Source organism: Megachile rotundata, chromosome 5 (assembly GCF_050947335.1).
Source record: "Megachile rotundata isolate GNS110a chromosome 5, iyMegRotu1, whole genome shotgun sequence".
Lineage (NCBI taxonomy): Eukaryota > Metazoa > Arthropoda > Insecta > Hymenoptera > Megachilidae > Megachile > Megachile rotundata.
The window spans coordinates 12,604,315-12,631,701 of record NC_134987.1 but is presented as its reverse complement, the minus strand read 5'-3'; the positions used below and the strand labels follow the sequence as shown (position 1 = coordinate 12,631,701).

Genomic DNA, 27,387 nt, shown 5'->3' with positions numbered 1-27,387 from the left:
CAAATTTCCTAATTCCGAAATTCCCTAGTTCCAAATTCCCTAGGTCCCGAAATCTCTAGTCCCCAAATTTCCTAGTTCCAAAATTCCCTAGTTCCAAATTATTTAATTCCAAGATTCCCTAGGCCCAAATTCCCTAGTTCCAAAATTTCCTAATCCCAAACTCCCTGGTTCCAAATTCCTTACTTCCAAATTCCCTAGTCCCAATTTCCCTACTCCCAAATTCCCTACTCCCAAATTCCCTAGTTCCAAATTACCTAGTTCCCGAATTCCCTAGTCCCAAATTCCCTAGGTCCCGAAATCTGTAGTCCCAAAATTTCCTAGTTCCAAAATTCCCCAGTTCCAAATTACCTAGTTCCAAGATTTCCTAGGCCCAAATTCCCTAGTTCCAAAATTCCCTAATCCCAAACTCCCTGGTTTCAAATTCTTTACTTCCAAATTCACTACTCCCAAATTCCCTACTCCCAAATTCCCTACTCCCAAATTCCTTAGTCCCAAATTTCCTAATCCTAAATTCCCTAGTTCCCAAATTCCTTAATTCCAATTCCAAAGTCTGAAATAAAAATTCCAAAGTTTCAAAATCCCAAAGTCACAAATTCCCAAGAGATCCCAAGATCATAAAATCCCAAGAGACCCCAAAATATAAAAATTCCCTAAATTTCGAAAGTCCCAAGATTGCAGAGTCGAAAGAACAGAAAGTCACTTACCGAGCAGTCATTGACATAACAAAAATCACCAGAAGCCGACGTCGGTACCCAAAGATGTTCCCCATTAAGTGCACCAGGACCCCAATCGGGGGTTGATCGGGGTTCACGGTGGCCACCACTCGTTCCACCCTCTTCTCTCCCTCTGAAACCGCAAGACACTCGATTACAGGCTGACACTTCGATATCCGGTCTGTGCTTGTTGCAGTTGACGTTAATTCCTCTACAGAAATTCCATTAGGACGAGAACAATGCGCGTCACTGGGAATAGTAGCGAGACTATCCACGAAACTCTTTTTTCTTTTCCCGTTCCAATTTTATCATTCGTATAATAGAAAATGCGGACGAGTCTCGACAGAGGAATTAAAAAGAATTAAGAAGCTGTTCAAACAATTCGATATTTCGAATTACGATGCGGAATTTTGTTAGCTGGCATCGAAACATTCAAGCGTAGTTTTGTCCATTTTTTTTTATTTATATGGGCATGCGTTTGTTCAAATTAAAGTAAAATGCTGGTAATATGCTAAAATAATATGTTGCATTTTAAGCTTGATTTATGGCAGAAAGTCACATTAAATGCACATGATGTATTTTATATTATTATAAATTATAATTATTAAATTGTAAATTGTAAATTGTGAATTAAATTGTAAACTGTAAATTGTAAATTAAATTGTAAACTGTATATTGTAAATTAAATTGTAAATTGTAAATTGTGATTAAAATTGTAAACTGTAAATTGTAAAGATTTGATATTTTCTTATATTATAAGAAAGTATATTATAAGAAAGTTGTTGTTATTTTTAGATAGTATATCATAGCGCAGAAGGGTGAAATAATAAAATGAGAGAAACGATAAAATAGTAAAGTATAGAAACAAGATAATAGCATAGTACAGTACAGCACAGTAGTATAACATTAGTAAAACCAGAAGTACATAGTTTCAAATGTAACCTGTTCAACACATTTTCAAAACACCATAATAGCTTATAAATATTAATATAGCCGAACAGTACACTATAACACATTAACACAGAATTGACAAAGTTTATACAAACCTCTGTAAATGCTCTATTAAACAATCATAAGCGAAAGATACACGAGCAGAATATTCTCTATCAAACTTGGGTAAACTTCATTTAACTCCACTGAATTAGAAATACGAGTTCAACTAACTATAATCAGTGTAATTATTAAACGCACGGATTAAATTCATATTTAACACCTAGAAATCATTGTCATACAATTTACTCTCAGGCATAATTCTACACCCGAGAAGTGGCTGTAGAAGAGGTGTAGAAAATTAATCAATTTTCACGTAACTACTTGAATATTATTCTTTTAATATTAATACTTGAATTTTTCTGCTTCTTTTCATATGTAACAAAAATGGAGTCGATTTGGTCTACTTCTCAGGTACAGATTTGTTCATCTTTTTATTTATCCTCATTGTTATTTATCGTTACCTGTCCCCATTATTTCTCTGTATGGACTTATCCTTCTCTTTATTTATTTATTCCCATTTTTATTTTTCGTGACTCATCCCCATTATTTCTTTAGTACAGATTTATAGCTGACGTTATTTATTTATTCCCATTTTTATTTTTCGTTGCTCACCTCCATTTTTATTTTTCGTTAATATGAATTCATTTTCGTTTTTCATTGCCCACCCCCATTTTTATTTTTCGTCACTCACGCCCATTTTTATTCATCGTCAATCAGCCCCATTTTTATTTATAATTATTTATCCCCATTATTTCTCTGTATGGTCTTATCCTTCTCTTTATTTATTTATTTTCGTGACTCATCCCCATTATTTCTGTAGTACAGACTTATACCTGACGTTATTTATTTATTCCCATTTTTATCTTTCGTTGCTCACCCCCATTTTTATTTTTCGTTATTCACTCCTATTTTTATTTATCGTTGCTCAGCCCGATTTTTATTTGCAGTTACTCACCCTCATTTTCATTTATCGTTACTCACTCCCATGTTTGTTTATCGTTATTCACCCCTATTTTGATTTATCGTTACTCACCTCCATTTTTATTTTTCGTTAATGACCTTCATTTTTATTTATCATTAATGACCCTCATTTTTATTTATAGTTACACACTTCCATTTTTATGTATTGTTACTCAGCCCCATGTTTGTTTATCATTATTCACCCTTATTTTTATTTATCGTTACTCAGCTCCATTTTTATTTTTCGTTACACAGTTCCATTTTTATTTTTCATTACATATCTCCATTTTTACTTATCATTAATGACCCTCATTTTTATTAATCGTTACTGAGCTCCATTATTTATCATAAACACAAAGTTTCTCGTTATCGTTTCCCAAAAGCAGCCCATTATTCACAACAAATTTATTCAAAAGCGTCGGATTAAAAAAAACGGAGATAAACACACACGTTTACATACAACCGTGAAAGAGGCTAAAACGATTAAAAGCAATTGCTACGTTTCAATTATAGAGACTTGTAAAGAATAAACGTTTCGCCAAGCGAGGACGGAAGGGAAGCAACGAGAACGCCTGAAGCTTCAAGATTAACCGGAAGCCATTTTCGCTCGCAGCCGACGATGTGGCTAGCAAAGAAGGAGTTAATATCATCCCGCGGATTCCCGTGGGAGCCTAGTGCGGTGAAAAATTCAAGGACATTTTAAATTTGAAAAAAACCAGCCGGAGTATAATGGGCGGCGCACCGTGCAACTTTAATGATGATAGTCAACCCCACACCCCCTGAACTTCCAACCCCTTTTGGACGACTAAATAAAAATTTTAAGTTGCATTCGCGATACGTTGTGCCTCCGCTCTCCGCATAATTAGTCCGCGGAAATTAACGGGTATCTGGGTCAAACGGGACAGGATAAAGGGATTGTGAAACAACGTTTTTACGTACAACTTGTACACCAGATGCGCTAGACGTCCCTAGGGGAAATCATCACGTGGAAGGAATTCATTGATTTAAAAATTTATGGACTGCTAAACTTTTAAGGGGAGTTTGGCAAGTTTTAAATTCGGAAATATGGGAAGTTGGGGACTTGGAGATTTGAGGATTAAAAGTTAGAGAACTTGGAGAATTTAGGAAGGTGATTCGGAAGTCGGAAAATTTGGGAACTGGAGATTAGAGAATTGGAAATTTGGAAATTTGGGAAATTTAGATGTTTGAGTGAATTTGCTAAATTTGTTAACTTGATAACAAATCAATGATTTTAATCAATACAATAACTTCGATAAATTCGAAATTGAAGAAATTTGAAGAACTTGAAAAATTAAAAATCCTAAAATTCATAAACTTCTAAATTCCACAAACCACATCGGAAACCACAACCCAAAATAGACTGTTTACATAATGATGTAACCAGAAGTGAAATAAAAATGGGTTTCACCAATCCTTCAGTGTCACTCAACCATAAAATTCCACGAAACACGATTCCCAGACATTCTCTAAATATAACGAGACTTGATTACGACATATTACGCGTTATGTAGAATTAGATCCTTAATAATGAACGGTTCGCGATCATAAAAGATTCACGAGCATCCTCTCGAGGATACGAGACCATAATACCGAGTCTGAAAATTTCATTTACCAATTGGAGCGTATTCGATCCGTCAGTCTATGGCCCTTTCGAGACCACTCAATATTCAAACGACCATCTCCCCCGTTATCGGAATTCCTTCTATTTATCAAATCTGTCGACGAATGGAGCCTGCGTTCCGATCGAATCCTCAACAACTAAAAGTTCATTCAAGTTCCTCAACGTTTTGACCCGCCACGCCACCGCACTCGAAACTATCGCCAACAATCGCTAATTTTCTCTTTCAACGTATCGAATACACCGGAAACTGGACTTTCACAATGGAACCAACCTGTCGAAATTGTTCCAGATTTCATATTGTATATTATGTTTCATTGCTTTCTGTTGAAGCATTTGTTATTTGGTTGAGATGAAGAATAGGTGTATGGGGTAGTATGTGCACATGTGTAGTATGTAACATACTAATGTATGTATATAGTTCAAGTTAGTATATGTATATGTATAGTGTGCATGTGTAATAGTACATGTATGTTGTACATATGTGTAGTACATGTTAGTATATGTACGTGTATAGTGTACAATATAATAGTACATGTATGTTGTACATATGTGTAGTACATGTTAGTATATGTACGTGTATAGTGTACAATATAATAGTACATGTATGTTGTACATATGTGTAGTACATGTTAGTATATGTACGTGTATAGTGTACAATATAATAGTACATGTATGTAGCACACGTATGTAGTACATGTTGGTATATGCATATGTGTAATGTATAATATAATAGCGTATGTATGTAGCACATGTATGTAGTACATATTATTACATGTATATGTGTGGAGCATCATACAATAACACATACATGTAATATATGTTGGTATACACATATGTGTAATGTATAATATAATAATACATGTATGTAGTACATGTTAATGTACGTATATGTGTAATGTATAATATAATAATACATATATGTAGCACATCTTAGTACATCTATAACATAATATACTACAATATAATAGCATATGTGTGTCACACATGTCATATGCATAGTATATGTAACTTAACATATACTTATTCATTCTTCCACTTCATCTTCAACATAAAAGTGCACATATAAGCAGCTTTAATTTTGAAAACCTCAGGTAAAGACTGGCAAATGGAAAAGCAGAACTTATTATGTTGCTCATAAAAGATCTTGTAAAAGAAATAAAAGGGTCTGATGCAATTTGTACCTGACTGTGAAATTGAAAATGTTCCAAATAAGACAACTTTAATAAAGAGGAGCAAACACGTGGGAATTTTATTAAATAAAAAGGTTGTTGTTTGTTGACGGAGCTTGAAAAATTTGAAATCTTGTTGAACAATGTTTCGAGGATACAAGAAAATATTACCGCAATATCTTCTTCGTTAACACGCAGTACATCACGTTAATTAAACAACGTACACGGGACATTACTCTTGTCGTATTAGAGTGCAGAATCCTGATTAAAGAAGGGTCCTAAAACATTTCGTGAGAAAATATATCGAATTCGAACATGGTAAATTAAAAGGATCGTTTACATCTGTGTATTGCGATGATAATTAAATGCATGTTTTAATATCTGAGTCAAATGTTTTGCAGAATTGTTCGGTCAGAAGAAATTCCGGGAAATATCTGAATTAATAAAATCCGCTGTAAAGTCATCGTGTCAGTAAATGCGATACGAATTAATAATTATCAATCGGGGGACAATCGTTTAATATAAGTATTTAATTATTATTCATTACGTGCATTCTACCTGATTAATTTGAAGCTGTGATTGTAACATTGTTATCTGCAATTGCGTTGGGTCGTTGTAATTTACATTTGTAATTTACAATTATAATTTTAACTTTGCAATTTATAATTATAATTATGAAACTGTGATATGTTATTATGGTCACGAAGTTATGACTTTTCATTGTGATTGTAAAACTGTTCTTTGTAGTTGTGATTATAATTTGTTATAAATAGAAAATTGTAATTTGAGTTATAATTAAATTATAAACTACAGGTATGATTACAGAAATTTTATTTCTGGTTGTGATGGTAATTTGTAATTTTTAATATAAAAGTCTAATTTGCAATTATGATAACAAAATTGTGATAACGATTACAAAATTGTAATATAATTATGAAACTGCAATTTGTAATTTACTATTAATTTTATAAAGCTGTAATGCACAATTTTAATAATTTTAAAAATTCGCAGATGTGATTATAAAATTATATCTCGACTTAAATAAAAATGCAAAATAATGAAATTTTTATAAATATTCAAACATAAAATCAGAATTAACTACAGAGCGTAGACATCTGATAAATTTTCGCGATCGATCGACAAAGTTTTTTAACTCTCTATGCAAAAATACGAGGGTCGAATAAATATAAACGAGAAATTTAGTTATACGCGTAAAAACACGAAGCACAAAAAATATGATTTACAAACATACATGATACGTAATTTCACTGTTCCGTATTTTATTTAAAAGAAATATTTGAAGCATGAAACGCAATTAATGGTTTTCGAAATGGACGTTCCGCTGTCACAGTAGATTAAACCGTGTTTTATACGGCATAATAGAAGCACAGTTGACTCGTGATATATTGTCTCTTCTTTGAAAGAAAATTCTTCAAATTTAAAAATTGAAAAAATTTATGAATTCTGGAATTTCTAAATTTCTAATGATAGCAGTTTTCGTAATTCTGGAATTTGAATCTGGAATTTCAATTTTCTAAACCTTGAATTCTTAAATTTGTAGTTAGATATTTAAATTCATAAGATGGAAATTTAGAAACCTGGAAATTTAAGAAGCTACAAGTTTTCAAATTCAAAAGTTATCTTTCCATATTTCTAAATTATCAAAATCATCAAATCCTCAGAGTCTAGAAATCTCTAATTTTCAAATTCCCAAAATTGCAAATCTCCAAATCCTCAAATCCTCAAATCCTTAAATCTCAAAATTACTGAATTTCCAAACATCCAAATGCTCAGATCCACAAATGCTTGAATACCTAAATCCCCAAATCTCAAATTACCCAAATTCCAAATTCCCCGAATTCCAAATTCCCCAAATCCCAAATGCCCCAAATTCCAAATACCCCAAATTCCAAATCTCCCAAATTCCAAATCTCCCAAATTGCAAATCTGCCGAATTCCAAATTTTCTGAATTCCAAATCTCCCTAATTCTAAATTCCCCGAATCCCAAATTTCCCGAATTCCAAATCTCCCGAATTCCAAATTTCCCGAATTCCAAATCTCCCGAATTCCAAATTCCCCGAATCCCAAATTCCCCGAATTCCAAGCTCCCCGAATCCCAAATTTCCTAAATTCCAAATTCCCCGAATCCCAAATTCCCCGAATTCCAAATCTCCCAAATCCCAAATTCCCCAAATCCCAAACTCCCCAAATCCCAAATTCCCCGAATCCCAAGCTCCCCGAATCCCAAATTCCCCAAATCCCAAACTCCCCAAATCCCAAACTCCCCAAATCCCAAATTCCCCAAATCCCAAATTCTCCAAATTTCCTAATGTCCCAATTTCCAAACTCCCCAACTTCTAAAATCCCTCAAAATTACCATCTACTCGCATTTCAAAATTTCCAATCTCCCAAAAACCCAATTTCCCAAATTCTCAAAAAATTGGCAAAATACCAAGATTCCCAAATACCAAATATCCACATGAATGATCGTCGCTCAACGATCTGTACCGTGGTTCTCTTCCACGTGCAAAGGAATAAATCAAAAGCATCGATTAAACGATAAAGTCACCGACGCAGGCTCCAATTACAAGAACAAACTTTTTTCTTCTCTTTTTTTCCTCTCCTTCTTCACCCCGAGAAAATAGCACTTTCGACCGACGACGAACGGGAATGAAACGCGCTCGTATCGCATTCTCCGTTAATTCCTGACGTTCGTAATTCGATTGCGAGATCGTTCGTTATCCGAGAAGCGAACCAGAAATAGCTCGATCGAGGCCGTGAAACTGCGACTGCATTTTCTCTCAGCCGGTGAGAATTTTCACGTTCGACGCGTTTCAATTGCCGCCTGTTTCGCTCCTTGACGACCAATCGGTCACCGTAACAAGCGGTTTTCATCGGTGAACGGGGTTAAACGCAACAGAAAATTGCCGGTGAAAATTTTATTTTGACGGTTTTAACCCGTAAGATCGAACGACTATAAAAGACAGCTAAAAAGCGTTTAATCCTTTTTCTATAACAAATTATATCTGTTACAACTTTCGTAACATCTCTATTTGGATAAATATTTCTATTAGGTCACTGTAACAATAATTTTTACTTCTCTTTTTGTCGTTTACTGCTTGTGTAACCTTTGATTTATGGAAACACTTCTCACTGTATCTCGGTGCGACGTTATTTATTGTTATGGTACTGCAGTCAAGGTATGTGCATATGTTGCGACAAAATCTGGATGTTCGAGATGAAGTACAATTTTTTGGTGTTTGAGAAAATGTGGAAATAAAATGTATAAATACTTCAGAAAATGTTGAAACAAAATCCATGCAAGAAAATATTAAAATAGGGGATGTTCAGAGAAATGTTGATATAAAATCCACGTATATTCGAGACAATGTTGAAATAAATATATGAAGGCTCGAGAAAATGTTGAAGTAAAACCCATGGAAATTCGAGAAAATGTTCAAATAACGGTGAATGTTTACGAACGTTAATATGCACACGTGAAAATGTAAAAATACAGGACATTACAGTTTCAAATGTTTAATGAAGAGAGCTGAAAACATGAGGTAACAATTACAGGAATAATATTCTTCGGATGTTCAACGATTCGTGAAATTGGTCCAAACGTCATTTACCATCATAAATGAAACTGGAGGTTTAATTAATATTCTCGTTACAAGATGGATTGCGTAACGTGAATAGAAGACGGCCAAGTGGGAGAAAAAACGATATCGAAGAACGTGACGCGAAAAAATGATCCGAGTTGCTTCAGCTTGGACAAATTGTGCTCGTTCCCATGTAGCGACTTCAACGACTATAATAATAAAAATTTCGTTATCCGATTTCTTGGCATCGGACTTCAGTTTTAAAGCATTGACGTTTCGAACTGCTATCGTGTCAAACATCTAATACTTCATTTATCAAATGTTCTTTGTAAACTAATAGTCGATTAATAATTATTAATAATAGTGTAATAAATTTCATTAGAAAAACAGACTTTTCTAGCCTTAAACATATATTTTTGTCTTTAATCTGCATTTGAATACTGCTATTCGCTCCGCGTACAAAATGACGCGAAGTAAGGACTGCACTTATGGCGGGAAATTTGAATTCGTTAAAAACGGCATATATAAATTCAAAAGAAAATGTTCATTATTCCCCAGAGAAATTGATAATATATTCATACAATGTATAAGAAATGTCAATATATAAAATATATGAAGAATAAATGAAAATCCTAAATCAATAATATACATATGTGTACTGTAACTCAATGTACTACAAAGGTATAGTAAATTTGGTAAGGTAATGTCCTTAGATTGATATAATAATGCGGGCAGTCTTTAAAATTGCAAACAGAAGGGAAGGAACGTTCAAATTGGTTTAGTTTTTTATTCATCTTTTTCCTGAAGTGGCCTCTCAGTTTTCTTCATCAAGTTATTCCCGGGGCAAGAAGAAGAGCAGAAGTTAGTAATTCTAATAAACTTCTCTTTCTTTTTCTCTTTCCCCCGAATCATTGACGTCTTTAATCTGCCCGAAATAGAAAAGGCTGACCGTTCCCGTCGTACAAAAGACGCCATATCAGCTCGTAATCGTAGTCGCGGCGAAATGAAATTGCCTCTAATGAAATTTCAACTTGAACGACAACGATACGATTATTAGACTTCGGCTACCTTCGGGTGATTTAATAAAAATTTTAGGCTACTTTCGGTAACTCACGCGTCTGCTTTCTGTCTAATTAGCCCACGGAAATTGATGGTTATCTGGGTCAAACGAGAGACAGGAAAAGAGAACGCGAAATGACGTAGCTCTTGCCGTTCCGTGTTCATCGTGTACAGCTATCTGTTATGTATCGAAACCTTTGAATATCGAGCATCGGAAAGATTTGAAACAGAAACCATGTTATTCGAGTAGTATAAATGAAATAGTACCTCGTGTGTTTGGTTAATTTGGCAAATGGATCGTTTTCTGTACTGGAAAAGTGCTAGTTTCATGCGTGTTATAAAGTTTACCTTCAGACGTTTACGCTCGCAACTCGTATTTACGGTTAGATGAAAATATTCGTGTAACAGTTGTACATTCGTGTTATATCGCCACTTATGGAGTTGTGACAGAATTATTGGAACTTGTAATTCATCATTTATATGAAACTACGGTTGTTTTCTACTTCACGAATTGTGATAAAATGGATGGCGATAACGAATGGCGATATAACGCGAGGCAACATTAACACATGACAATACTAATTCGATGGAATATAGTAAGTGCCAATACCATTTTCATTTACATTATTGACAGTATTCACAAATGGCAATATAACGCGAGGCAACATTAACACATAACAATACTAATTCGATGCGATATACTAAGTGGCAATATTATGTCTAATGATATTAATACACGACGGCATTCTCACGTGGCAATATAGTGGAAGGTAATATAACACGAGGCTATATAACGCGAGACAATATTAATGTGTAAAGATAGTAATATGCAATATTATTAACGAGTAGCAGTAGGTTGCAATATAACGCGTGATGATATAAGACACTGCTATATAACGCGTGGTTATAAAATGCATGGTAATTTAACACATGAAAATATGAATGCCTGATAATATTATCACATGGCAACCCTTGGTGATTTAACGCATAGTGACATCGCAATGCACAACACGGTAATCTAACATACGGTAATATAACACATTGCATTTGTCACCGAATCTCTGCATTCTACGGTATTAAAATAGCACCGCAAATATGCAGGCAAATGCGCAATAAAGATGGCAATATAGCGGAAGTCTACTGCAGACACAGATTAACCTCGTGCGGTGTCATATTAAATTAATGATATGGAATGATACGAATTACAATTCAAAATGTGATAACTTCACCGATAAATTCACCGTAATTAAATCACAACTTTTCGTCTAATTACAATTTGCGCTTGTCAAAAATTATTAGAAGCAGAGAAAGTGTGAACCATATTTTAATTTACTGTTATTTAATATTGCTTCAGTGAGGGAAATAAAGGGTTGAAGGGTATAGAAGAGACGTTCGTAAAGCATCTTGGCATCTCGTGTAGCAGAAATATTAAAAAATAATGGAAAATATGAGCCTCGGTGCCGACGTGAATTAAGTCACACTTTTCGAACTTTAGATGAAAGGAAATTAAAGATGCAAAAACTTTGCGAGTGCAAAACTTTGTACAAGAAATACATACGTAAAACGTCATTATTCAAAAAGAGTGGACTCCATTCCAAGGATGAAATGTATGCATATGTATTTTAACTATAAACATATCGTATTGTTAGACTTATATTTTCGTATATCAGTATAGAGATATATCAAATATCTAATAATAAAAATTGAATTAAGCTGAAGCAAGACTGCAATTTTAAGGGAAAATTAATGTAGGTTTCAGATGATAATATTAAAATTTTAGACTGCGTTCTCAAGTATCCTTTCAAAACGTCATTTTTTATCTGCCAATGGAAGAAATATAACCGATCCTCGCACATTGCCCTGCTGAAGGATCCTTGGGTTCGGTCCCACTGGGAATTTCGCTGAAATTCGAAGAAGCGAATTTTAGGGTCGAATGAAAATACCGAGGTGGAATATTTCGGTGTACGTTCCTCGCAAACAATTGACGTTCGATTCGTTGGGACTTCGAGTATCTTGGAAAAACATATTTTTGGCGGAGGGTAAAACGTCATTCGAGATCCTTTATGATAGAAATACCTTGGTGAACATCATTCTTGGACATTTAAACTCACCCTTTCAAATCCCATCAAGGTTCCAATGGATACCCTCTTATATTATAATAAAATTAATCACAGGCAAACGTGCATTAAAGTATATTTTGTCGGAATTAGTATGCAAACCATGGTCTTTAAATTCAAAATTTGAAAATTTCAATCAACATGAATGTCCATGTTGAATTCGATGACTTTTAAGATAAGTTGTTCAGCAACATTAGTATTCGACTGTTGCAATATCGGATGCAACCGTATCGAGCAACACTCAACAACAACGATACACAACGTGCCAGGTTGTATCACATCAAGTCATTCAAAAATATGGAAGGTACATGACTAGGAATTTCGAAAGGAGCTTTTGGGGATTTGGAAAACTGGAAAATGCGGCAACAGTCCTCCGATACCCTAAAGATACCTGACCATGATACAACCCAAGTAAAAACAGCAGCAAAAGACAAGAACAAACATCATCGAAACGAGACATCGCGACGAACAAACATTCAGAAAATTCAAAATATTCGGAACAAGAGACTTGCTCCATTCACCAGACGTACCCACCCTCTTGGAGGTCGAGTTGCTTCGGTGCTGGGCAGTAGAGCCGTGTACCTCGTCTGGGCGTCGGTAGGCAGAACGATATCGACGCTCTTCGACCGTATATTCTGTTGAGGAACGGTCAGGGTATCGCCATCTCCTCCATTTCCATTTTTATTATTGAAACAAGAGTCCACAGAGGCGGCACGATCCCGTTTCAACTCGGGAACAGTCAAAAAGATATCTCTGACGACGACCTTGCACTTGGTGGCTTCTACATTGGGCACCTCTTCGTCGTCGTCGTCATCGTCCAGTTTCTCTTCGTCTTCTATCGAGCTGACTACCGTCGGTAGTTCGATGGGATACGAAGTGAGAGCCTCCTGACGAGCTAATTTTGGCGAAGCGAGCGATCTTCTGCGTTGTCTGTCCGGGAACAATCCACCTCTGACATCGCTGATGTCCGTATCATCTGGCACGACTTCAGGAACGACTTCTGGTAGCGCCGGTTCGGGCACCGTTACGTCCGTAACATCGTCATCTTTCTCGGTGAACGTGGTCAGAGTGACCCTGATCTCCGGGCTACCTTCGCTCCTGTCGATCAGCTCGGAGTCCTCGTCCTCCGAGGTGTCGTCTCCTTCGTCCACGTCCTCGTCCTCCCTCGACGAAAGGTCGTCTTCATCTCTGCTCGAGTAGAGGTTCTTGTACTCCTCTACGCAGGCACAGTGGTAGCAGCCCGAGACTTGAATCGTTGGGGTCTCCGGGCGTCGGATGCTACCCAGGGACTGTTGACTAGAAGACGAGCCATAGCTCCTCTCGCAAACATCGAAGCTCTTGGAGCGTTGTCCGCTCTGCAGTTGCGGTACCCTGAGCGTCGAGGCTCGTCTTCCGCGCGAGGAGTCCTGCGACCTAGCCGGCGAACACGAAGACGACGAAGAAGAGGTGGTCCTGGTCGATCTGGTGTCCCTGATGTCGTCCTGCCGTTTCGCTTCCAGTTGGATCTCGTCGAAGGAGGCCGATCTGACCTGCTTCGGCACCTCCAGGCTAGACTGCGACTTCATTTCCGCTCCCGTCGGGGTGCGAGACCTCTTGAAGGTCGAGCGCAACCTCTGCATCCTCACTTAGCAGCTATCTGCTGAATTCTGCCTCGTTTCCACCGATCGACAGGTCGTACCTTGACGTCCACTGCTGCGATCCGGCCAGCTCTTCCTCTTCCTCTTCCTCCTCCGTCTCACCGATGCTGCTCGAACCACGATCCTCTCGTTTCTGAACGATCGGCGATTCGCTGCCGGGCTCGATCACCTCGGTGGACCTCGGCGACGAGGAAGCCAACTCGAGCTGCCCGCGACCGCACCCTTCCACCACCTTCCACTTAGCTGCCGATCTGCAGCCCATCATAAGTGACCTCGACGTTCGTTCTCAGCTTCTACGCCTTCGATTTGTCCAGATCATTCAGCCTCAGTGATCGCAACACGGGTCACTTAGGATCCGATCTTCCGGTGGCTCCTAATATACCTCTTCAACGATCTTGGACCTGACCTTATCGTGACCTTTCTTCCATGGGGTTGATTGTCTGATGCTAGAAGAGCACTCGTGTACTGTTTTCACTCTGGCTGTCTTTTCAACACTGTACGTTTTGGGAAGTTAGTGGAATTCACACTGATTGATCACTAACACCTGTCTCTCGGTTCTATTATTTTAATTATTTTCGTTTAAGGTAAATAGCATCGACGGGAGTGTTCGAGCTAAATAGAGGCTGTCATCGTAGTTTCACTTCATTTCGAAGATACGAGATCACTTTAACCTTGATCCCACGATGAATCGTCGGCTAATTAATGTCCATAGCGTTCGAGACAAGGCCTCGTGTAATCCCTGTTCAACCCAGCCAGGGATCTATTCGCTAAAATTACATTCCGATCCGGGACGCAGCCGACGCCACGTGGAAACTGCGTCCTCGATCCAGCAGCATTTGCAATTTAAGCTCCTTTCCCTGCACCATGGAATTTCCTCATCACCGCTTCCGATGATCACGCTATCTCAAATTAAACGTACTACCACCTACGCGAAGAAAGCTGAACTTTATTCAAGGCTGTAATTTCATCCTAGTCCAGACGACTCGTGCTTCAACACGTGGATACCACCAGGTCTTCTCTATACCTTTTCCTGTAATTAACAGCAACTTCTCGCACAGTTATAATTTAGGTATTTTATCCAGTTTCTTTGTTTTTTACACAAAGTTCTTTCCCCTTTACTCAAGGTTCTTTCTTCTCTACTGAAAGATATTTCTTTGCTTTTTTGCTGAAAGTTCTTTGTTCCTCAGCCAAAGCTACGTGGGTATTTTGAAGTCGACTTCTGCGAACGTTCTTGACCAAAGTCATTTGTGTTTGTATGCAATCAACGTAAACGTATTTTCACGGATGATCAACAAAGATCACTCGCTCGCATCAATATTCATGATTAACGTCCACCCGTTTCATCAAAAAGTGAGCAAGATGGATCAAGCTTTCACGCCACGTTCCGTCAGCTGTCGTCCCCGACGTTTTAATCAACAAAGTGTCGACGGTTTTCGACAAAGCAGAGACAGCTCCCGAGTCCTCCACGCAGCGTCTATTCTCTTCGAGTTTCTGTACGAATCCTTCGAAGTCATCTCTCGAGTTGGCACATCGGGTCCTCCGTCTTAAGTCATCGAGCGTTAATCGTGACGTTTCCGTTTCGACGACCAATATTCGCAGGCCGATAAGCGCGCAGAATGGAGCGGATTAACTCTCGATACGGGGATGAGCATCGAAACACGTGGAGCAGCTCGTTAAACCCTGAAGCTTCGACGAGATAATTCGTACCTCGGTTAGGTTAATTGGGTCATCCTCGAAATCCTAATACCCCCGACACTTCATTCGAACAGTCGACGTGGTCGTTGCCACGAGGAAGCCGTGTTGCCAGGAGACAAATCGTGGCTCGTTCAGAGACGTAACTGTAATTCCGCGGAAAAGTTGGCGAACGAAGGCGGAAGAAAGTCCGAGAGAAGTTTGCTGCGAGCGTGTCGGAGGGTTGATGGACCGAGTAGCAGCGCGCGAACCATAGTCGAAGGTCAAGCGTCGCTGTCCGCCAGAAACCGTCGACGACCTCGGCGAACCTCGACACACGTGAGGTCGTCAAACACCTTCGTCGAAGCTTTTCTTTTTCGCCTGTCGATTCCGCTCTCTCTCTGTCTGGTTGCTGGTCGTCGAGGCACTCTCCTCTCGACCGACTAGCAGCATCGATCGCCAGGCTTTCCAGCCCCGTAACTTAATTTCTGAGCGACGTTCGGATAATCCGCTCGATTGAAACTTCTTCCGTGCCGCGTGCACGAGGATCGCGTTGCGGAGGACGCTGCCATTAGGTGATCTCCATCTCACTCGAGTACGTTCTCGGTTCGCCGGCTCGTTGACTCCCGACGCTTTACTCGCGGAACGTTGAACGATCGCGAGGAAACATCGCGCGTTATCGGGCGGAATTCGCGGATCGAGCGCGTACTCGGTCCACGCTTCGAGTCTCGCGCGTTCTCGCTACGTAAACATCGCGGATCGAAAAATTGAGAGATCGATAAGCACGCGACTCGACAGGAGTTTATCGGCGGGTCGATTGATAACGCTCGGAAGCGCAACAGGAAAAGCGGAGAGGATAAGAGTAGAAGGAACGAGATTACGCGTACGTGCCGTGACAAGGGGTAGACTGTTCGGACTAGTGACCAGGGCTCGGCAGTGGCGGATGCCACGATAGGCAAAGGTGGGGGTTAACACTGGGGCTTTCGTCTCGTTCTAACCCTCGTTTCACCCTCTTGCTCGCACCCTCTTAGCCGTCGTCGGTCAGACATGCGCCCTCCGTGCGATTTCGGTGTGTGTGCTCGCCGTAACATGTACACGCTCGCGGATAACGAACACCGACGGATGCCACCAACGACGAATTGGAGATTGCGCTACATGACCGACCACTATTGGGGAAATGTGTGTGACGCAGGAAGGGCAGACACGTGTGGAGCCTCCTGTTCTTCTTCTGCTTCTCTCGCTCCCTCTCGCTTGATTCTACCTGTCGAAATTTAACCCTTAACCGCTATGCTGAAATCGAGATACCTTCTCGATTAAAAAATCATAACTTCAATTTTAAAAGACAAGGAAGTTTTATCGCCACTTTATAGCGTGATTCTAGCAACTGAGGTAGACCTAGCGAAATTAGAGTAATAAAAAGGCGCAACATGTGTGTGCGTGCGCCGTATCAAGATGTAATATGGTTCTAGACACTCGGATTCCTATGTTCATGTGTTTCTATATCCCCGTATTCCGATATTCCGATATTCCTATATCCTGATGTTTCTATGTCCTGATATTCCTGCATCCTTATGTTCCCATATCCCGATAATTCTATGTATCCTTAGATCCTTATGTTCCTATTCTGATATTTCCGTACCTTTATGTACCTAATTCTTCTCTAATACTCCTTATGTAGTTTATCCATATATCCCTGTCTTAGATTTCTGTATCTCGAATCCCTTAAAAATTTATAAATCTGTTTTCTTAGGGTTTCCATATTCTTAGATCTCTAAATCCTCTTATCTTTAAAACCCTCCATATCTTCTTGGACTGTATATACATAAGTCCCTCTATCTTCATATGTCTAAATGTTCAGATAAAGTCACAGAAATTGTACCACTTGATGAAGTACCAATGAACTATAATCAGATTACCCGATTTTTGTGACAGACATTGATTTACAGATTCAGTTAATAGCAGTATTTTCGTTTAAGTACACCGATTTATTTTACGCAAAATTATTAATGTTCCAGAAGGGTATTAAGTTGCATCGTCCGGAAAAAATTGAATGAATAATCCACGAGATATTTCAAATTCTTGCATAAAATATCTCACTTTTGAATTTGAAATATCTCGAGAATTTTTCGTCTTTTTAACCTTATGCTCCGGAACGTTTTTGCGCAGAATGGTTCAAAGGATCGAGCTGCATAAAAATAACATGCAGTTCCATTTAGAAAAAGAGTGCAGCTGCATTTTTTATGCACACTGTTGAGTTTATGAAGAAAGCGACGTTGCAGGAAAATAAAAGCTTGTGCAGGGTGTAGTATCGCCATCATTTTTCACGTGCTTCTGATAGCTTGACAAAATAATCTATCAAAAGTTCAGGAAACGGGGGTTCACTGAAATCGAAGAAGGAACTTGTCGATCTACAGGAAAATGCTGTTACAGTTATTAATAGCTTTGTAAGACGCCATTTTTTATTTACTTTATTTAGTTTCTCTAATTTTTGCTGCTATTTTATTTTCACTCTTAAGGGATAGAATAATTAATCAAGTAGTAATGACGAGCTTCAAAGATTTTTGAATTATGATTTCTCAAAGCACTAAGATACATAGGTTGCTTAGTAGGTGTCAAAAGTTCGAAAATTCAAAAATTGAAAGATTAGAAGTCTCAAGATTCAAAGTCTGAACTGCGGTTCTAAAATTTTGAAATTTCTAGAGCTTACAAGTTTAAAATTTTTTAATTTCAAAATCTCAAAGAGCCAAGGTTTCTAAGTTTTAAAATTGTAAAATATTAAAATTCTAACGATCTTAAAATATCATAACTTCAATACTCTAAAATTTCACAAACTTTAAAATTCCAAAGTCATAAATTTCACAAACTTCAAAATCCCAAATTCATAAATTTCACAGACTTCAAAATCCCAAATTCATAAATTTCACAAACTTCAAAATCCCAAATTCATAAATTTCACAAATTTCAAAATCCCAAAGTGACAAATTTCCCAAACTTCAAAATCCCAAATTCATAAATTTCACAAACTTCAAAATTCCAAAGTGACAAATTTCCCAAACCTCAAAATTCCAAAGTCTCAATATTCCAAAGTTGAAGAACCGCAGTCTCATTTATTCGTCACTTTGGACAGGTCATAAAAATTTTGAAAAGCGTATCATCGACTGATCGATTGATTTCATTTTTCTTACATCGCGATAACACAGAGAATGGCTAAAAAATAGCACGAGTCATCGTGCAAGTCGATTCACCAGATCGACTTTCTCACGAGTTCTTCGGATTGATTGTCGCGTGTCGGCGATGAAACGTGCTTCCGTCATCCTTCCTGATTCTTTGATAACCGGGGACAGGTTATCGAGAACTTTCAGTTCCTTTCTTTTCTTTCGCTCCTGAAATATGTTGGAAGGTATCGACAAGAAACGTGTAAGAAATTTCAGACATGATTTTTACAGTTATAATTTATATACCGCAATATGAGCTCTGAGGGGACACTAAAAAAGATACATTTGACGGGTCACTAAAAAAGATACATTTGATGGAACACTAAAAAAGACACATTTAAAGCGAGAAACATGTTTCGTGACAAGATTACATATGTATATTTTTGAGTATTTAACATATATTTTCGTAACAGTTTTTACAAGGTTTTGCCAGTTTTTGAGGAGGATTATAGCTAACACTCATTTCAAACAAGTCAAAAAATAAGGAAAGTGGACTTGTTTCTTTATATTACTAGAGATGATTATGTGGAGTTAATTTTACTTATTGTTAGAAATTTGTTAACTCTTCATTGTGTGCATCAAATATGGTATCTATAAACTTATTATACATATAGGCAAGTTTAAATTACCTTCATAAAAGATGCATTAATTTTATTTCGTTTTTAATCAAGTAAGTACTGAATGTAGATATGTATACTCATATATGATTAAATCATTAGTACCACATATGTTGAGTATCTTAAATTAAATTATTTGATCTCTAAATGAAATTCTTGTTATATTGATTTACTAATTTTATATGAAAACGTTCATAAATACTTACTTACGTGTATTATGCACAATACACATATGTACATTTTGGATATACATATAGGTAACATTACCTATTACAAGTAGAAGATACATGCTTCTCATAACGTCTAATAATGTGATTACCTACTGTGCTCCACAAAATGAAGTACTAAAATAATAATTATATGAAGTACGTTATTCATAGATAAAATGTTTAATGGTATGTAACATGTATGTAATCTTGTACAGAATATGTAGAATATATGTATGTAGAATTGAATATAATTATTCCACTATATTTTTCTACTGCTTTGTTGTAACTTTAACAGAGAAAAGAATAGTCAATCGCAGTCAAATAAATATTTTACATAATTACAATATATAATAATATACTCTAATATAAATAATTTTTTAACATACTCTTCTATATATTTTTCTTCAAAAGAAGACATATACTTCTATGATCCAACAAAGTCATCCAACTGTTCAATTTTATTTTCCTATTTTCTAAAATTTACTTCATCAAACATTTACCTTAATATTACTAAATTTTCAACAAACATGTTCATAATTATAATTCACCAATTCTCTCAAACTGATAAGCAGCAATTAGTTTCCACGTCATAAGGTACAATTTAAAACGTCGAGGCTATTGTTTTTTATCATAACGTTTAAAAGAGTAACAATCGCGTACATTTTAACGACAGGACAAACGATGCATGTTATTCTGTAAAATGCACATCGACATTTCGATTTCTCGGCAATTAAAATGCACTCGAATCGAAACTGTTAACGTTTGTCGAGCGTTCGCGTGAAAACAACGCGTTGCAGAGAGTTTTCATTCGACATGCAACCTGCATGATTTACTGGAACAATGGGCAGATCAAATGCTCGTGGGCAGCGTGGGTGTGGAGATCCACAGGGATTAGAAACTTAGGAATTTGTAATAGGTATTTGGTAATTTTGTGTGTGGGTAATTTGGTAATTTCATGGTTTGGGAATTTGAAAGGTAGAAGGGTTTGTAATTTTGGGAAGGTTTATTGGTAGTTTGGAGGGTTGGATTTTGGCAATTTAGGATTTTTAGAGATTTTTTGGGAATGTGGGAATTTGGGGATTTTGCGATTTGGGAGTTTGGGGATTTGGGGATTTTGGGGATTTCGGGGTTTGAGGATTTGGGGATTTGGAGATTTTGGGATTTTGGGGTTTTGGGATTTGGGGATTTGGGGAATTTGGGATTTGGGAAATTTAAAATTTGGAAGATGTGGAATTTGGGGAATTTGGGATTTGGGGAATTTGGAATTTGGGGAATTTGGAATTTGGGGAATTTGGAATTTGGGAAATTTGAAATTTGGCCAATTTGGAATTTGGGGAATTTGGAATTTGGGGAATTTGGGATTTGGGAAATTTGAAATTTGGCCAATTTGGAATTTGGGGAATTTGAAATTTGGGGAATTTGGGATTTGGGAAATTTGAAATTTGGCCAATTTGGAATTTCGGGAATTTGAAATTTGGGGGATTTGGGATTTGGGAAATTTGAAATTTGGGGAATTTGGAATTTGGGGAATTTGAAATTTGGGGAATTTGGAATTTGGGGAATTTGAAATTTGGCCAATTTGGAATTTGGGGAATTTGAAATTTGGGGAATTTGGAATTTGGGGAATTTGGAATTTGGGAAATTTGGAATTTGGGAAATTTGGAATTTGGGAAATTTGGAATTTGTTGAATTTGAAATTTGGGAAATTTGGAATATGGGGAATTTGGGAATTTTGGGAATTTGGGGATTTAGGGATTTAGTAGGTTTGGGGTTTCTTTATTTCAAATATAAACATAATATCAAATATAAACATCTATCCTTAATACTGAACACAAGAATGACAAATTATCAAGTTTCCAAATACAAAAATGAAAATTTCACCGACGTCCTCGACTGCACAGTCCTTGCACCTCACTCTCGCGAGGGCAGCAGCGCCTCCCCCTAAGCATTCGATGTAGGTGAAACAAATAAATACAAACAGCGTCCGCGACACGATAAAACGTTGCTCGTTAAATAATAAACGATATCGATTAATATTTTCCGTCCAGTTTACGTTGATAATCAGCCTTGCCTTTTTATTCAGCCACGTTATCGAAAGCGGAATGTTCTAGCCCCATTTCTATGCGGAATAATCGATACGACCGATTAGCACCGCGGGACATTTTCACTTCACTCGAAAAACACTCGACCCGGAAGCAGAGCAAGCGCTTTTTTCTTTTTACCCATCGACAAACCTTCGAAAACAAAGAATTTGAATTTCAACGGGTCAAAGTTCTTTTTCTTCGAGGTCCGCCTTGTTTCCTTCCTCGAAAATCTCCGAACGCGGTAACGAGAAAGATCGTATTTCGAATTTCCGTTGGAAGGAAAGAGGTGGTGAAAAAAATTTGTAGTAACACACGAAAGGTCTCGTTCTCGTTTGCAAGCTCAAAAGAATCGATTTTCTGCCACATGGAATCATCTGACTCTAAATGCGTCGCGCTTGGAAACCCGATTCGAATAAAAAATTAATTCTTCCGTCCATTCTGATCTCCAAGTAATCCATAATTATGGAACTTCTTACCGCTGTCTCATTATTTAATGCTTGCCATGTATTTGGGTCAGTTCGATAGTAACGATTAATATTTGCATTTCAGATGCTTTTAGAAGTCGGTTTCTTCAATGAGTGATGGAACTTTTTATTTTGTTTGCACTTGCAAAGGGGTGGGTTTGAGGAAATATAGAAATATTGAAAATTATGGAGGGTGAAAGTTTTATTAATATTTTAGTTCGATTGAGGAATTTCAAATTTTAAGATTTGCGAATGTGAGAATTTGGGGGTTGGAAATTTTTAAATTTGGAGCATTGGGATTTAAGATTTTGGAGGGTGGAAATTTGGTAATTTTCAAATTTTAGGGCTTTGAAATTTTTGGGTTAAGAATTAAAAAATTTCCAAGTTTTAGGGTTCAAGAATTTAAGGGTTGAAAATTTGGAAATTTGACAATTTTGGACTTTAGAAATTGAGAGTTGGAAATTTCTAAATTTGCAAATTTTGGGCTATAGGAATTGGTGGGTTGGAAATTTCATAATTTGCAAATCTTAGAGTTTGGAAATTGGGGGGTTGAAAAATTCAAAATTTGCAAATTTTAAGGTTTTGTAATTGGGGGGTGAAAATTTCAAAATTTGCAAGATTTGTGGTTTGAGAATTTGGAAATTTAGCAACGTAGAAATTTAAAAATTCTAAAGATTTGCAAAAGTAGAGATTCAGAAATGTAGAGATTTAAAAATTTATAAATTCAGCAATGTAAGAAATCTAAAACTCCCAAATATGTCAACTTACATAATTCAAAGTAAACTCTTAAAAATCCCCAAAATTCAAATTCCACTTTTCAAATATAAAAAATTGAAACCCTCAAAACACCAAAAATACGGAATAAAATTTGAACCACTTTCAGCCACAAAATTGAATAAAATTTGAAAGCATAAAATTTTCAAATTGAAAATCTGTCGACCGTCCACAACCCCACGAACTTGTTTAAATGAATAAACTCTGAAAATTGGAAACTGTATAAAAAACATCCATAACTAAAGAGAAGTGTACTGCATAAACTCGTATCAATTTTCCCGCGTGTTCTCGTGACGCCAAAGGATTTTAAAACAGCATTCCATTAATTTTTATCAACATACTGGGTGGCAACAGTCACGCTATCGATTCCGTTCCATCAGATCGTTTGGTCGTAAAATCGACTCGTAGCTAACGTGTTCTTTTCCAACGTCTGTGTATTATACATAGATGCCAACCCACGAGTTGGCGTGTGACCTAAAGTAAAAGAAGCTCACCCTGACCACTTTCAGTTACACTTCGGCAAATAAGAATAATGAGAATAACAACTGCTGAACGTAAGTAGCACTATCTCACTCTCGAAACATTTGCCTGTCATTGTTTTTCGCCTAATTGGCGACCGCGAGAACCAATACCGCCGAAAATACGTGTCAGGCGTCCATTTTTCTATTCTGACCAATTGCAGTAGCTCTTCTGAACACCTCAGCCTCTTCACGCGCCAGCTCGTGGGTTGACATCGGTACCTTCTTTCTCTAACAATCTATCGTGATTTAATTTATTACGCGGTTTAAAAATGTTTCAAATAAATAAAATATTCTTTCAATTAATTGCGTCACGCTGATCCCATTTACGAAACTTCGAAATTTTGTTCCTTGATTTAGCGATTAAGACTCTTATTTTAATTTTATATGCGTCGAAGCGACAGCAAGATGTCTGACGAACGTTCACGGACAGTATCGTGAGAAAAATTCTGTATCGTTGACGTCTCAGCCTCTTCACGCGCCAACTCGAGGGTTGACATCTGTATAAATGCAGGTGTTCATTACGCACGCACACGATCATTTACAACGTGCGAACGTGCGTGAGGATTAAACGGGGCGACATGTAAAACAGGTGAAACAGTGTGCGGGAATAAAGAATAGTAGATATAAGTTTGGCATTAGTTATGCGCATAACTTACGGCCTCCAGCCTCGACATTTTTGCAAATATAAATCCGTGACTTCTCGAGAAGGTTCGCGTGTCTAGTGATTTGTGGATCGCTTCGACTATGACGCGATCGTTGTTGACTCGTTTGTTGAAAATATGCAGGGAAATATACCGGAAAAAAATGTTCAACGATTAGGAACGGCATGTGGGTGGACGGGTGGTGATTAAAGTGCACGGCCCACCCTATAGTCGCGAAACAATTCTTCAAATGGTGGGAGAATTAATTAGGGAATTACACGTAATTGTGGAACAGTAATAATGAAATATTTCGCGTTTCTAACTTTTCTTTCATCGCTGGTATAATGTGAAACCCTTTGTTTCAAATAAGAGTTTTCCATTATTCGATTTGAATTATTACATGAATAACTGAGTGAGAAAAGGCAAGCCGCATGAATGGAATGTAAGAGCGAAGTACAATTCTAAGTTGATAAATTTTATGGAATTTTTGCTTACGTTGGTAAAGTAGAATAGCAGATTATAGTTTTAGAGAAGAAATAGTATAGTGAAATTATCAAATAGTATAATTGTGGAATAGCAAAATGATTAAGTGGTGAAAGTAATATAATAGTAGAGGAATACAATGATATTATATATAGTTAACAAAATAGTGAAAAATAAAATACTGAAATAGAATCATAGTAGAATAGTAAAAAATACAATAGTGAAATTATAAAATAGTAAAAAGTACTATACTGAAATAATAAAACAGCCGAAAATAAATTACTAAAATAGTACAATAGTAAAACAGTAAAATAATAAAATTATAAAATAATGCAACCTAGTCAAATAATATATAGTAAAACCTAAAATAACAAAGCAGCCCAAAAATAAATAATAAAATAATAAGATTACAAAACAATAAAAAATACAATGCTAAAATAGTAAAATAAAAAACCAGTCGGAGGAAATTAAACAAAAGTGCTAACACAAGAATAACACTCGTTGCTTTTAGAACATTTATGCAGGCGTTTGCATAAAAATTTCAACTGTTATCATTAAATTTCCGTTCGAACTCTCCGAAGAAGCTCCACAATATTTCATGAGCTTATAAATGCCGTAAAATTGATGGAGTTTTAAACGAGGAACACGGTGATGATTTTGTTGTTTCTACTCAACCATCAAGGCAACATAAACCGAAAATTGCGAAGTAACTTTGCAAGCTTTCCGAGCCGTTTAAATCACAAAGTTTAACGTCGTTCTACTACGAAGCACCGATAACAAATATTAAGCACTGAACGTGCATAATACAGACGAGGTATGGCGATCGTAAAATTCAGTTTACGGTGAAATTTGGAACGACCTATATGTGTGATCCACCTCTCTGTACTCAAACAAAATTATCGCTCGAACACCTATCTTTCTTCTAGAGGCAATTACGATTTTCCTCGATAAGCTATTTCTTCGAGTTTCTATTTTTCTTTCTATTCAAGTTCTTTTCCTATTTCAAGTTTTGTTCATTTCAATTTTTAAGAGTTTTGCTAATGATTGTTTGATGTGACGACTTCGATGAGTGACGATTTAAAATAAAACATAATGTTTTTCTTATTCCTCAAGCTTTTCCTATTTCAAGTTTTATTCATTTCAATTTTTAAGAGTTTCGCTAATCGCATGATGTGACGACTTCGATGAGTGACGGTTTCAATAATACAATATTTCTCTTACTCTTCAAGCTTTTCCTATTTCAAGTTTTGTTCATTTCAATTTTTAAGAGTTTTGCTAATGATTATTTGATGTGACGACTTCGATGAGTGACGATTTCAAATAAAACATAATGTTTTTCTTACTCTTCAAGCTTTTCCTATTTCAAGTTTTGTTCATTTCAATTTTGAAAAGTTTCGCTAATGATTGTTTGATGTGACGACTTCGATGAGTGACGATTTCAAATAAAACAAAATATTTCTCTTACTCTTCAAGCTTTTCCTATTTCAAGTTTTGATCATTTCAATTTTTAAGAGTTTCGCTGATCGTATGATGAGAGGACTCAGATGAGTGACAGCTTTAATAACACAATATTTTTCTTTCTATTCAAGCTTTTCCTATTTCACGTTTTGTTCATTTTACTCCAATTTCTAAGTTCTGCTAATGATCGTATGATGTGACGACTTCGATGAGTGAGGGTTTCAATAACACACGACTATTTCAAACAACGGATAAGATAGTATATTATCTCGCTGCTCGTATTTCACATAGTTTATCTAAATAATATGCAACCTTGTACAATAGTATATTTGTCAGAGTTGAAAAATGTGTAGTAAGTATCCTCAGACTTTATACATAATTATATTTCTTATACAATTCAGAAAATTTGTCATTATATTTCTTCTATACTTTTTATGATTTAAGATTTTTACATTTTTCATATAATTTGTGTAGTTTATAATCGTCATTTTGCTTGTAAAATTTATATAATTCATAATAGCTATATTTATTATATAATTTATAGAATTTGTAATCGTTATACTTCTTCTATAATTTGTATAATTTATAATAGTCATTTTTCTTGTGTAATTTGTATAATTCATAATAGTCATATTTATCATATAATTTATAAAACTTATAGTTGTCATATTTCTTACATGATTTGTACAATTTATAATCTTCATTTTTCTTGTATAATTTGTATAATTCATAATAGTCATATTTATCATATAATTTATATAATTTATAGTTGTTACATTCCTGACATGATTTGTACAATTAATAATCTTCATTTTTCTCGTACAATTTTTAGAATTTATAATCGTAATATTTCTTAAATAACTGATCCATATAATCATCTAAAATAACAACGACAGCATGAAGACTCATCATGACTGAAAGTATCAGAAATCAAAATGACATACTCGCGGTACAGATCTGTTTCTAATTATTTTGATTAACAAAAAAGATTTGGTCAATTAGATAGATAAAGAGTGTCACGAAGCAGCCGTAAAATTTTCAAAATTACCCGTAGAGCAATTATGGTTCACGCAAAAAGGTGTTCATTCATCGTTCACGCCCAAATTCATTCGTTCAAACGCGATGGCCCGCATAACGTTTATCCCATTAGCTAATCCGAATTCCGCCATTGAATTCGGCACAATAAAAGCGCAGCCGAATGATTAAACTTGAAAAGTCAACGTACAACCCCTTGTACGTAATAATTTAATAGAAAAGCGACCACAACGATTGCGTTTAGGTGAATGTTCTATCGTTGTGATTAATCGCGACAATTCCAGTTAGTCCGCTCCGTGAAACACTCTTTCAGTAATTTTCA

General features: G+C 36.4%; 1 protein-coding gene across 19 annotated transcripts in view; it reads right to left on the bottom strand.

Moving 5' to 3' along the window:
* Positions 1-27,387, bottom strand: part of rdgA (retinal degeneration A) — a 96,461-nt gene that overhangs the window by 36,560 nt on the left and 32,514 nt on the right. For 15 of the 19 annotated variants that reach the window (XR_013038149.1, XR_013038150.1, XM_076531537.1 and 12 more), the window contains 2 exons: positions 12,791-16,825; positions 705-846 (listed from right to left, as the gene is read on the bottom strand). Coding sequence is in view for 17 of the 19 variants with exons in the window: in XM_076531537.1 (XP_076387652.1) it covers positions 705-846; positions 12,791-13,875 (1,227 nt within the window). In the remaining 2 variants the exon portion in view is untranslated. The remainder of the gene's footprint in view (positions 1-704; positions 847-12,790; positions 16,826-27,387) is intronic. The other 4 variants (XM_076531541.1, XM_076531540.1, XM_076531542.1 and 1 more) reach the window with 2 other exon arrangements.